The sequence below is a fragment of the Chelonia mydas genome, chromosome 14 (assembly GCF_015237465.2).
Source record: "Chelonia mydas isolate rCheMyd1 chromosome 14, rCheMyd1.pri.v2, whole genome shotgun sequence".
Classification (NCBI taxonomy): domain Eukaryota; kingdom Metazoa; phylum Chordata; order Testudines; family Cheloniidae; genus Chelonia; species Chelonia mydas.
In genome coordinates, this window is record NC_051254.2 from 3,928,729 (window position 1) to 3,942,390 (window position 13,662).

General features: G+C 44.2%; 1 protein-coding gene across 3 annotated transcripts; it reads left to right on the forward strand.

Annotated features, from left to right (window-relative positions):
- The first annotated feature begins 70 nt into the window (after positions 1 to 70).
- FAM104A (family with sequence similarity 104 member A) lies at positions 71 to 13,072 on the forward strand. Of its 3 annotated transcripts, none has more exons than XM_037913821.2 (4): positions 71 to 376; positions 3,791 to 3,887; positions 10,240 to 10,302; positions 12,432 to 13,072. In XM_037913821.2, exons 1-4 carry the CDS (start codon positions 330 to 332, stop codon positions 12,663 to 12,665), a joined length of 441 nt encoding a protein of 146 aa, XP_037769749.1. In that variant the 5' UTR covers positions 71 to 329; the 3' UTR covers positions 12,666 to 13,072. The 3 variants fall into 3 exon arrangements, with proteins under 3 accessions (XP_037769749.1, XP_037769750.1, XP_037769751.1); XM_037913822.2 differs by having other exon boundaries at positions 112 to 376; positions 10,243 to 10,302; XM_037913823.2 differs by lacking the exon at positions 10,240 to 10,302 and having other exon boundaries at positions 118 to 376.
- The last annotated feature ends 590 nt before the right edge of the window (positions 13,073 to 13,662 follow it).

The window sequence follows — 13,662 nt, forward strand, 5'->3', positions numbered from 1 at the left end:
CAGTGGGGGCGTGGTCGGTGCATCTACGCAGGACGGGAGAGGTCTGGTGTTCGCGCCTGCGCAGGAAGGGCAGTGCCGAGAGGACGGGACAGTGCGCCTGCGGGGAGGGCTCAAGAGGCCCGACTGTGGGCAGTGCGCCTGCGCAGATGAAACCAGGGAGGGGGCGGGGGGCTGAGTATGGCCAATGCGCCTGCGTAGGAGGCGGAGACGCCGGAAGCGGCTGAGAGAGCTGAGGAGGGCCGGGGGCTTAGGTTTGGCAACGGGGCCGTGGTTTGGGCTCCGGCCGGAGACACCCCCCGCCTCTGAGCCCAGCCCCCCGGAGCCCCGCCATGAGCTGCCGGCAGCCGCTGCCGAGCGAACGGGGAGCGCGACAGAGGTGAGCGAGGGGGCGGCCGGCCTCGGGCTGGGGGGAGGGGTCCCTGGGCAGCGCGAGGGGGGAGGGGACTGCATGGGGGAGGGGACGGGGGGAAGGGTCCAAGGTGGGGAGGGGTCCCTGGGCAGCGCGAGGGGAAGGGTCCAAGGTGGGGAGGGGTCCCTGGGCAGCGCGGGGGGAAGGGTCCAAGGTGGGGAGGGGTCCCTGGGCAGCGCGGGGGGAAGGGTCCAAGGTGGGGAGGGGTCCCTGGGCAGCGCGAGGGGAAGGGTCCAAGGTGGGGAGGGGTCCCTGGGCAGCGCGAGGGGAAGGGTCCAAGGTGGGGAGGGGTCCCTGGGCAGCGCGAGGGGAAGGGTCCAAGGTGGGGAGGGGTCCCTGGGCAGCGCGAGGGGAAGGGTCCAAGGTGGGGAGGGGTCCCTGGGCAGCGCGAGGGGAAGGGTCCAAGGTGGGGAGGGGTCCCTGGGCAGCGCGAGGGGAAGGGTCCAAGGTGGGGAGGGGTCCCTGGGCAGCGCGAGGGGAAGGGTCCAAGGTGGGGAGGGGTCCCTGGGCAGCGCGAGGGGAAGGGTCCAAGGTGGGGAGGGGTCCCTGGGCAGCGCGAGGGGAAGGGTCCAAGGTGGGGAGGGGTCCCTGGGCAGCGCGAGGGGAAGGGTCCAAGGTGGGGAGGGGTCCCTGGGCAGCGCGAGGGGAAGGGTCCAAGGTGGGGAGGGGTCCCTGGGCAGCGCGAGGGGAAGGGTCCAAGGTGGGGAGGGGTCCCTGGGCAGCGCGAGGGGAAGGGTCCAAGGTGGGGAGGGGTCCCTGGGCAGCGCGAGGGGGCGGGAGGGGAAGGGTCCAAGGTGGGGAGGGGTCCCTGGGCAGCGCGAGGGGGCGGGGGGCGAAGGGTCCAAGGTGGGGAGGGGTCCCTGGGCAGCGCGAGGGGGGGCAGGACCGCATGGGGGAGGGGAGAGCTGATAATATTGCGGCAGTGGGGAGGGGGCACATTGCTCTCGGCCCCTGCCCCTTCACTTGGCTTTGGCCCCCACTTACACTGCCCCTAAGCCCTGCTGTGAACTCCCCCACCCTTGCGCAGCCCCCACCCCACCCCCCAGGCATGTCTGTATTGCAGTCGGATGCCTGCAGCTGACTCAGGCTTGAGGGCTCAGATGAAGGAGCTGTTTAATTGCTGTGTAGGTGCTGGGGCTCAACCTGCATCCTGAGCTCCGGGACCCTCCCCCCTCACTTGGTCCAGCCTGAGCCTCATGGGAGATGTCTACCCAGCAATTAAACAGCCTTTTAGCCCCAGGAGCCTGAATCAGCTAACACAGGCCCAGCCGCAGGTGTCTGATTGCAACGTAGACATACCCTAGGTGGGCAGCATAAGGGTGGAGGAGTTCACAGCAGGGCCTGGGGGCAGTGTACCCTTACACAGCCTCTCTCTGACAGCTAGGGAATGTCTAGTGATCAGCTCAACATGGCTGAAACAACTCTTAATCATTCCCACTTCTCCAAGCCCTTTCCACTGTGTCTTCACTCGCTTGCTCACTATGCACAACAAAACCATCCTGCCGATAACCTGGTTCTTGTCCTCACCCCGACCCCTCTCTCTAGGTCCTCACATCCAGACTACGTCTAAATCTTGCGGATTCCTTCCACATAACATCTCTAGGATACAGTCTTTTGTATCCATCTAAACAGCTAAAAATCTTGTCCAGGCTCTCAGCGCCTCTCGCATCTCAATTACTGCAACATCCTTTCCTCTGGCCTTGACAAATTCAATCTTCCCCGTGCTTGTATCCTTTCAGAATGGTGCTGCAAAGATTACTTTCCTAGCCCATCACCTTGATCATGTCTTTCCTCTCTCATCCCTCAACTGGCTCCCTCTTCTTGATTATATCAAAAAGCTACTTGTCTTTACTTTCCAAGGCCCTTCACTACGCAGACCCACTCTACCTATCCTCTCTCAGTGTAATAACGTTGACTCCCACCTCTGATAGCTCACAATGCCAGCCTCTATCACCCATGTGTTAGCACCTTTCTCCCATGCTGCCTCTCATATTTGCGGGGAGTTCCCCATAAACATCCATAAAGCAACCTCATTATCCTCCTCCAGATCCCTCCTCAAAACTTTCCTTTGCCACAGTGCTACAGAAAACTTGACAAGGGCTAGGCTGCTGGTGTGCTGAGACCACGTCATATCCTGCTGATCAGTCTTTTCCCATGGCTTCCTTTTACACCTCTGTCAGTTCATCTATATCTATCTCTTGTCTTATACTTAGAACATAAGCTGTTTGGCGCAGGGACTAGCTCTGTGCTGTTTGCACAGCTTGTAACACAGTGGCTTCCTGCTCCATGACTGGGGGCTCCTAGGTGCCACAATAATACAAATAAAGCTGCACTATTATTTTGTGATCCAGAAGGCACAGACCAAATAACTTGGCTTTTGTATAGATTCTGTCCTTATAGACAAATTCCAATATAAGTGCTTTGTTTAAGCCCATCATGTGGTGTGTATTGTTTTCCAGAAGCTAGAAAAGCTTTGTCTAGATTTTGTACAACACCCAGCACGTTGGGGCTCTGATTCTGACTACCTGCTGGGTACTATCATCATTGTATAAATGATGGGAAAGGGTTATGTGCCACTAGTATTAAGGTTTTGCCAATTTATAAAGAGATGGCAGCATCTTAAAATGTTAAATACCTCTTGGTTGCTGTTATGTTTTGTCTTCATAATGTCATGAGGCAACAGTGATGTCATAAGAAGATGGCAAAACCATCCCAAACAGTGAGAGACTAACAGGACTGGCCTTTAGTGTTATGTTTTTCAAAGTCTCAGTTGGGATGCTTTCATTCAGTGTTTAAAGAAATGTTGACCAGGAACGTTATTTAAATTCAAATGCTGTCAGATTTGAGAGAATAAAGCAAGTTGTCATGGGTGTCTAACTGCAGGATCCATATAAGCAAGATGAATTTAATTGGGTAGCTACTGAAAACTTAGTCACCCCCATCCTTTTCCCTGCTGCTTTCCTTCTAGTCGGATGTCATTCAGAAACACCAGGCTCATTTTTTAGAAATGTCTGAGTATTAGATAAGTGTCTTACATGCATGGCTAAGACTTAAAAGCAGTCTAGAGAATTTAAACATATTTTTCTCTCATTTTAATGGAAAATGAGTCCAAATCCCCTGGACTGCCTTGAAAGCCTCCAGCTGGGCACACAAAGAGGGAGATGTATTTCCCAGTACTCTGTGGTGAGCAGTTGAAGAAAAATATGAAAAGTCATAAGCAGTTGTTGGTTTCTTGAGGAATCCAATCAGTAGTTACAGTGTGTGGGTTTTGCTGTTTTTTCAGTCACAGATCCATGGGGTTGACTACAAAATGAGGTCCTATAAATTGTGAATGAGCTGCTGACTTTTTTTTTTACTTTTTTTTCCCATAAATTTCTTTAGGAAGAGGAGACGGAATGGCAGTGAAGAAGATGGCCACATCCCACAGACAAAGCGTAGTACCAGAAATGCAGTCGTTCAGGACTCTTGGGATACTGAGGTGAAATGTTTTCCGATTAGATTCCACATTTCACTTAATTTTCTAAGCTGGAATAATTGCTGTGATGTGTGTAATCACATTTATAGAAAACAGCTAAGTAAAACTTGGTAGTTTTTTTTCATTACATATTTTGTATATAAAATTCTGAGGCTTGGCACAAAATTGCGCTTCAGGTATTGGATTCTGTTAACACAATTTGGAAATCAGCGTGTTTTCCATTGCAGTTGGTTATTTTCCATTTAAATGGTTTTGTGTGTGTATGTATTGTTTTATAACTACTAATTTACTTTGCTGGATGCTGTGCAAAAATATATTTTCAAAGTAAGCTAAGTACTGTAAAGAAACATTTTCTGCCCCAGAGAGTTTACAGTCTGAAATTAGATGTAACGTAATCGGGAAGACAACAAATCGAAGGATTCAGTAACAAGAACATGTGGTTGCTTTGTCTGGCTGTACACATTACTTACGAATTCCGTTGGTTTTTTTAATACTTGTTAGTAACACATGATTGAAAAGTGATCGAACTAATGAGCACTCTTCCCTATGCTAATGGTTCTCTTGGCCTGGTAAGTGTTACACAGTGCTCTTAGTAAGCAATAGCACTCATTTAATGTGTGCAAAGTACTTTACTGATGCCAAGTATTTCAGTTTTTTGAGAGAGTTTTGTGGTTAACATGGGACTTGAACTTTAGCTTGCTGGATTCTCCTCCTACCTCTGCCATGTGTCTTCTGTGTGACATTGGGTAACCTCTTAACCTTTCTGTTCCTCAGTTTCCCCCATCAGTAAAACATTGTTTATAGTTGCCTAACTCACAGGGGTAGTGTGAATATTGAGGTCCCAATGCCCACTGAAGTCAGTGGAAAAGCTTCCACTGACTTCATTGGGCATTGGATCGCATCCTAAATTAGTTGCTTTCATAGCACTTTGAGATCTGCACAAGGAAGGTGCTAGGCAAGGGCAAAGTACTGTCTTTCTAGCTTTGAGACTTATTTCCACAGCTTATTCCTAGACTGTGCTACTAGTGACCAGTGCTGCCTAAGTCTTTGTACATGTTGACACTGAGAAGTTACAGAGTAGCAGCCCTGTTCGTCTGTATCCGCAAAAAGAAAAGGAGGACTTGTGGCGCCTTAGAGACTACCAAATTTATTTGAGCATAAGCTTTTGTGAGCTACAGCTCACTTCACTGGATGCATCCACTGAATGCATCCAATGAAGTGAGCTGTAGCTCATGAAAGCTTATGCTCAAATAAATTTGGTAGTCTCTAAGGCGCCACAAGTCCTCCTTTTTACTGAGAAGTTAGTGTGTCTATTTCTGAATTGCAGTAACTTTCTACTGTAAATGGACTGGGAAAGGTGTGCAAAGGAAGGAGACTCCTTCATGTTTGGGATGGTAATGAGATGGTTTTCTAAATGTGTTCAATGGTGTGTGTGTGTGTGTGTTTGTGTGTGTGGTGGGGGGAGGTTGTGTGTAGACCACGTATTGTTAAGCCTGGTTGTTTGTCATGGCAAAAAAAAAAAGCTTTGGTACACATATTTCAATAGGTATAAGCTGTTAGCCTTGGTGCTGTATTTTGGCCATACAAAAAGTTGTGTGCTACGTTATTTTAAGCAAAGTGTTCTTTATTTTATTGTCATAGTTCTAAACTATTTAATTTTAAACGGACAAGTCTTGCTGCTTAAAGGAGTGGCTGGTGTGGCAGACCATGACTTTGTGTGGAAAAAGTTTAACAATCAAGCTGTTCATCATAGAAGCCATGAGCTTTCTTGATTATTCTTTCTCTGGAAGTAAGAGAATTTCTGGGATGAGGTTGCCCTCTAGTATAACAGCAGTACACAAAACATCTGCTTTCCATTTGACATTGAATCACTTACCCAACAGAAACATCTCTCCAGGGGTGTCAAGCAGCTACGGACGAGCCAAACTTTGTGGAGGGAGGAGGAAGAATTTAGTGTGTAGCAAGGGTTTGAACTAGGAACAACTAAATTTAAAAATATCGGGGGCAGGGAATAATTGAGTGGCTGAAGAACCTTTGCTTGTCGTACGAACACTTAACATTAGATGGGGCAAAGCAGTAAAAACATAGATGGGAATAATTTTGTAGTAAGCATGCAGAGAGAGAGAGTAGACAATGTAATAAAGCTTTGCTGTCGCTAACTGCTATGATTCTAAGAATTGTCTGCAAACAGACAGCGTAGACATGAGCTTGGAGTGGATTCTCTACCTGCCATTCCAGCAGTGAAGTCAAACTGTTGAATCTAATATTGAAGTTGCCATTTCACACATACACGTGCATTGCAAGTCTTTGCAGCTTTGGCAGCAGAGTTAAAAATACATCTGCCCGTATGAACTAAACTTCACAATTTCTGCTTCTGATGCATGCAATTTATGCAAGAGCCTAATTTTCAGGCTTTTCTGTCCCTTTCTCCTGGTCTCACCAAGATTTTTAGATCACTGAATCAAGCGTGCCATGAAATTAGATTCATACTATTCCAGTATCTCTCTAAGAACTTCCCATGCCAAGTTGTGAAATTGAATCTTGTGCTTATGGTGCATGAACATACTTCTAATTTATATCACTTTGAGGGTGCTGACCAAATGTAACATCTCTGCTTTGTAACTGACAAATCACCATGAAAACAAGGCAACCTCTGCTTGATAGAATTTCAGAACAGTTCCAGGCTACTGAATTTGGGGCAGAGGGGAGTTGTAACTCTAAACTTGGTAAGAATGGAGGGGAGGGGAGGGGAGTGCTTTTCCTTTGAGTGCATGCGCTCAAAGTATTTAAGTGAAATTGTAACTAAGTAATTCTGACTTCTTCCCTGCCTTCAGTTTGAAGATGTATCTAACTTCTGTCTTCCAATCCTCATACAGAGCTTGATTTACTTAAAGGGATGTTTTCAATTTGAAAATCTATTTGACTATACCTACTATTATCAGAATATTAGAGATTAGTAAAACTGAAAAGTAAGTTTGGCAGGATATTCGCCCCCCCGCCCCGTTTGTTTACTTGGGTCACTTGACAGCAATTTATATACTGTTTTAAAAATCAAGGTGGTGGTTCCTGTAGATCAGTGGTTTTCAACATTTTTTCATTTGCAAACTCCTACAAACTTTCAAATGGAGGTGTGGACGCCTTTGGAAATCCTAGACATAGTCTTCTGACCCCCAAGGGTATGCGGACCACAGGTTGAAAACCGTTGCTGTAGCTGAAGAGAAATCACTTGATTTTGTTAGTGGCCGTTCAGACAGGGTATTGATTTTTCTGACTTTAAGTAGCCCTCATGTTTGGCCAGTAGATTTGTCTTCAGTTGTCTAGGTGAGCTAGATCCAGTCCAAAGGATCTTTGCTGTTCCACGCTGTTGGACTATCCTTTCACATAGACAATGCTGTTGACTCCAGCTACACTAAATCCTCCATCAGAAGAAGTTGGAAGAGTCTCTTCAATCTGTCAGCACGGCTGTTTGGCAAATTTAAGTAGTGATGTGGGGTTCTTCCTCTTTCCTAGCACTGAGCATGCTACTTGCCCAACACTCCTAGACTCTGCTAACCCAGAGGATGAGCTGAAGTTTCTATAGTACAGTTCAGTCCACAAATGCACCTTAGAAAATAGCTATGTTAGGGCATATTGCAAATGTTAAATCTTGGCTATTGCACTGGCATTCTGAATGCTTTGACATCGTGTTTTCTGTCCTGCTCAGGATTGTGGTTTTGCATTTGCTAAAAGGTTAGCTCTGTACCCTTAGTCTTGCTTAAAAATATCCGTTTATAAATTAGAAATGTCGGTCCTGCCTTCAGATGCACATACGTGTATTTTTACCTCTTGTATAGTCTGTTATAGCATATATGGATTTGCACTGTACTGTAGCTGATCTTATAAGTTGCCTGGTGTCAAGTGGCCAATTCAGTGGTTTATAGGGGAGTTGGATGGAACCCTTAATGAGGAACAGAATCATCAGCGAGGAGCACGAAGAACTTTTTTCTCTTGAGGAAGAATGGGGATCTTCATTATTTTGTCTGACTTACGCTTTTCCTTCCTGAATAATCTTTTTCTTCGTTAACCCCATTTCCTGATGGTCCTCCTATCGTTGGTTAGACAGGCTGAGGACAGGATACCCTGGATTTCAGAAATATTGCTCCATCAACTGAGTGGGTTACTGTTGTGTGACTTTTTTTTTTAATCATTTATTTATTTATTTATTTTATTTTATTTTTGGTACTTGCTCTGAGAATCTGAACATGGTTCTGCCAAGCACTGCAGCTAGGCTAGCTCCACAAATGTTACTGTGGTATCTGCAGCTATTAATTCTGATCCCAAAATGATTTACTTAGTCCTACTTCCAAACTTGTCTCAGAAGACTCTGAGAATGATGGTCTAAATCAGACCTAGCTCCCCCGACAATTTTTCCTAAAATACTTTAGGAAAAACAAATAAGTATGCACATATACCTGTCCAAATCATTGTAATTTATTTATGTTGGGGTTTTTTGCAGAGTCAGTAAAAATAATGTACAGTTGTCTCTCTTCTTTACTGCATTGGCTCTCAACCTTTCCAGACTACTGTACCCCTTTCAGAAGTCTGATTTTTGTCTTGTATATTCCCCAGTTTCACCTCACTTAAACTACTTGCTTACAAAATCAGACATAAAATACAAGTGTCACAGCACGCTATTACTGAAAAATTGCTTGCTTTCTCATTTTTACCATAGAATTATAAAATAAATTGGAATATAAATATTATACTTTCAGTGTATAGTTTATAGAGCAGTATAAACAAGTCATGGTCTGTATGAAATTTTAGTTCGTACTGACTTTGGTAGTGCTTTTTATGTAGCCTGTTGTAAAACTAGGCAAATATGTAGATGACCTCTGCGTACCCCCAGGGGTACACGTACCCTGGGTTGAGAACCCCTGTTTTACTGGACTTAAACCGAATAGAAACAAATAAGGTGCTTTACATGTTCTTGTCTTTCTTTCTTATTTCTTTTGCATTTTTTAGGCTAGCTAGCTAGTAAGTCTGTTTCTGTAACAAACGGAACAAATATCACTTTTCATAACAGACTTATTTAGCCCCGGGGGACAAATTAAGCCCTGGATGGGGAGATGGGTAGGGAGGCAGCAGGGGCCTGGGGGGTTGGATGGGGCAGGACTAGGGGAGGCAGCGGGAGATGGGGTGTGATCCTGGGGACTGGGGCCAGAGGACACAGCGGGGGCTGGGGTGGGGCAGTGGGGTGAGCTGGGGCCAGCACCTGCCACCGCACAGCTGGGGGACAGAGTGCGCGTCTGAAACCTGGGGCCAGAGAATGCAGCGTGGGCAAGGGGCAATGGGGGCACCCGGAGCCTGGGGCCTGCACCTGCGGCTGGAGGCGATGGTGTGTGTGTGTGGGCAGGGGAGGTGTGAGCCTAGGGCCAGAGCCTGCCACCCCCCGAGCTGAAGATCAAGCCCCACTGCCCTTGGGAAGGTGGGGAACTCACACCAGCTGCTTGCTCCTCTGACGTTTGTGGCCCCGTGTGAGGGCCGGGCCCAACCCCTGCTAGTAACCTCGGGTGAGGGCCATGCTCCTCACCATCCAGGAGGCTGTGGCCACACACAAAGCTCCTGGTGGCCACATGCGGCCACGTTGTCCACATTTGAGAAACGCTGGTCTAAATGGCTGTATGCTTCAGTTTCTGTGATTCAGGCATTGCTTGGTGCTCCTTTACAGAACAGCAAAGAAAGCCAAAACACTTAACTGATCATTTGTGTTTGAGTTCTGTTTTATAATTGTGGCTAAACTGAAGCATCACAACTACTTGGTATATGTATTGATATATAAAATGGGGTAGATATAACAGAGGAATTTTGAACATGCCCTTTAATTTTGAAGATGTTTGTAACCCTTCTCTAGATACTTCTCCTTGATCTTGCATTTGATAGCCATCTATTGTTGTGTAGATAATTATGATTTCAGCAGTGATCTTATAAGGGACGTTATTTGCTTCATTATGGTCCTATATATAAAGGAATTGTTGATTTACAACAACCTGATCACAAGGTATGTCTTCAATATGATTTGGGCAGTAAAGAGCTTCACGTTCTAGTGACTTTTGTGTCTGGTTTTAAAAAAATAAAAAAAATGGAGAACGGTATGATGACTGGAGAGACCTGTCAACAGCCTTAGAAGTAGGAAACACGTCCCAGGACACAAGTTCTGCTGTATTTTCGCCTAACAGTTAAAATTAGAATGCTTTTAGATACTGGAAACCATCTTTAGTCAGTACTAGTGGCCCTAAAAATTGTATTCTGTTATGACTTGAAATTTAAATATTGATTATTACTAAGTACTGATCATAGTTTTTACCTTGATTTTCAGAAGGTGCCTGTAACGAAAAACTGTAAGGAAAGCAGACTAAAAGAAAACAAAGTGTCCTGTGCGGTGGGTTTTTCTCCAAGGCTGCCGTAACTTGCTGAGTGTAAAAGTGCACAGTTTGTTTTTTATGCATTAAGTAGTTTATGAAAAATAAGGTGATTTAGTAAATGTGGATTAGTGACCACTACACACGCCCTTCTTGTGTAACCTCTGCCTTTGTATAATACCTGTAGAAAAAATAGCCAGTCACTCATACAGCATTGACTGATCATTGCATTCTTAACAGAGTATGTGTGAAATCTTTCTCTTTAGTTGACCTGGTTAATTCCGACACTCAGTGCTCTTGCACTGATTTCAAATGCCCATAATTCAGCCTCAACAATTCTGTCAGCCTCAGCTGTTTTCTTGCTTTTCTGTTACAGTTGGGCTCAAAAACAAAGTGGAATTCATTGCTGTTCTGGTGGAATCAATATAACCTATTGTATAAATCAATGTTATGCACTCTGCCTTTATATTTAGTGTCATAGTCCATGTCAAACACTTATTTACATAGTGACCTGAGGAGCCTGGATAATTCTGGCTGATGATGTAAGTTGCAGTCTGAGATTTGTGAGCAAGCATTGCTCCAGATCTTGGAGTAAACCCCACAGTGTGTACTGTTCTTCAGTAGTAAACTCTCTTTCAAGGTTATGCAATGTGGGTTTGCCTCCTTGAGTACGAACACACACTAGATGTATCTTATTGGGCTTGACTCTGATCATTGAAATTGCTGCTGACTGTTCTGAAGAAACAGTATTCCACCAAAAAAAAAAAAAATTACATAATGGCTGCCAAATCTTGATTTATACAGTGCAAACATTAGTTGTATGATGGTACCTCAAACAAAAATCTGAAGTGGCCTTGTAATCAAACTAAGCGTTGGGGACAATATGGACTTGTTACAGGAATACATATATATTTGCCAACATTTCTTTTCCTTTTCATCAAAGTAATGTACGCCAAGATCAAGGGACATTTTCAGGTGGAAAAACTCTTTAAAATGTAAATTTTTTTTTTAATTTACTAACAATACCTTTCGATTAAAGAATATTTAAAGTTTACTCTATTTATAATGCTCACTTCTTAAATTTAATTGAGTGGATGATAAATTAGATATTTTCACTTTGATTCTTAAGCACTTAACACAATGCTGCAATATTGTGAACAGTAACATGAGAATAACGAAACAGGAAACTGTTTAACTGCAACTAAAGCAAATACACGAAAATATTAGCTATCCTTAAACTTGTTTAGCCTAAGCCACTTGATGTCTCTTGAAACACAGAAAATACGCTTTGTGTGTGGAATACTGACAACACTTTATTGGTGTCATGACCATTAAAAGCGTATACACATTTTAATCTGGTTAAAGAAAAACACTGTCTTATGCAGGGTAAATCATGAGTTCTGTCTTACTTTCTGCATGTGAAAGTGATTTAGTGGCTTGCTGCTTAGTAGCCTTGAGGCTAACATAGATATCTGGGTAACTTTCTCTCTGCAGTATTGCAGTGTAAAGTGCATTATGTTGCAGAAAACTAAGAACCAGGACTGAAATCTAACTTGCAAATACATAGTGGAAATGTGCTACAAGTATACTGAGTACCCTGTTACATTTTTTTTTTCCAAGTCTCCTGTCACTCTGGGTGTTTCGCTTCGTGTGCTATGCATAGCTGTTCTGAACTTGTTTCAAACCAAATTTTGACACATGGGAAAAGGGGGAATTTTATGCAACTTTTCACCTAGCTCTAGAGAAGTATGAAATTTACTAAAATCCTGTTTTCTTTTCTAGTTCTTAGCAGACCAAAATTTTATTAAAATTCACTTGTGAAGTCTGAGCACCTGATTACAAAGAACTGTTAACCTGTGGTTTTCCACTAAGTTGGGTCAAATAGCCCTAGTGGTTAGTGGACGCAATTGCACATCACCTGGGCTTCCTGAAATTTCTCATTGGTCTGACAGTCACTAAAGCAACTGAATGGGCCTTCTTGGCATTCAGTGGATTTACTTCCTGAATTGTCCACTGGACTACCTGTGAACCATAAAACTCTGTGGGAGGGAGAACTGGAGAAAAATGCTTTCTTAATCAAGCTGTATAAATATGCATAGGAGAAAAATGTAAATGTTCCCTGCCAGTTAACCTTTTCTTTGTTCCACAGTCCTCCAGCAGCGATAGCAGCAGCAGCTGCAGTAGCAGCAGCATCAACAGCCCTGACAGAGGAAGTGGTCCCGAAACCAGCTTAAACCAGATAATTGCAGCATCCAGTCCCATCACCCCCCCCTCCTTCCACGAGCAGTCTGCACTAAGTCAAGGTCCTTACTTCCACATCAACCAGATCCTGAAGGAGGCACACTTCCACAGCTTACAGAACCGTGGCCGCCCTCCTACATGATGAACCAGCAGTTCCTTGCCTTCTGTGAAGGGACAGCACTGTGTAGATTTGATATTTCAACTTAAAGTTTGTTAAAATGAAATTGCACAAAACGCCTGTTGCCTTTTCAGTCTATATTTGAAATAACAGGTTAACAGGAAATTGTTTACTTGTGGTTTGCTGCACTATTGCAATGCAAAAGGGGCTTTGAAGCAATTTTTATAGGATTATTTTTTGGGGTTGGTATCAAATACATGTACGATGAGTCTGAGGAACCCACATCTGTATTATAGGCGTGCATAATGAGTCCAATTCAGATTGACTGCCTAATCTGTTCGTTAGCAACTGTTGCTTTATGTAAAGTCCTTTCAAACGTTCATCTTCAGTTTTATAAATCTTTTTTAATTTCAATAAACTAGTGAACAAGTTTCCATGATCAAGTATTATTTGTAAAGGTTGAGAGTAGTTAAAGGGACATTCGCTGAAAATGTCTAGTGTTACAAGCATCACTGACTATTACTGTAACTGGAAGATTGGAAAACATCTCATGTAGCTTAGTGGGCATGCTAAACTTTACCTTGTTTGTCTTACTGCTGCGTGAAAGACTAAACAAGAAAATCCTTCTCTAGAACTAGGAAGAAAACTTAAAACAGCTGAAATTCAAGCTATGAAAAGAACTTCAGCAGTATAACCACTTGAGAGACAGGCAGCATTGGGTATGTTCAGAAAGCATACTCTACCATGCCACTCTGAGATGCACAGTAAAAAGGAAAGCTGATTTCAACACTCCAGAAGGTGTTGAGGTTATATGAATGAACTTTTCTTCTTCCCTTACCCAGCTTTACATGATAGAACTGTGAGAGGGAAGGGTAAGAGTATTTTGTTAATTTTTTGCTTCAGCAGTCACACTGCAATATCTTAACCTACTTCTAATTTAAATAATAGTATAACAAATATACTGTGGCTAGGGGAAAGGGATAAGAGCATGCTGTCTTATTTTCTTAGTAACTAATGCTGA

What these genes read in the sequence shown, in the direction of transcription:
- FAM104A (XM_037913821.2), top strand. Translation starts at nt 330, where the DNA reads ATGAGCTGCCGGCAGCCGCTGCCGAGCGAACGGGGAGCGCGACAGAG. An exon ending in GAACGGGGAGCGCGACAGAG is followed by an intron (nt 377 to 3,790) that starts GTGAGCGAGGGG and finishes AAATTTCTTTAG; the next exon opens with GAAGAGGAGACGGAATGGCA. An exon ending in AGGACTCTTGGGATACTGAG is followed by an intron (nt 3,888 to 10,239) that starts GTGAAATGTTTT and finishes CTTGATTTTCAG; the next exon opens with AAGGTGCCTGTAACGAAAAA.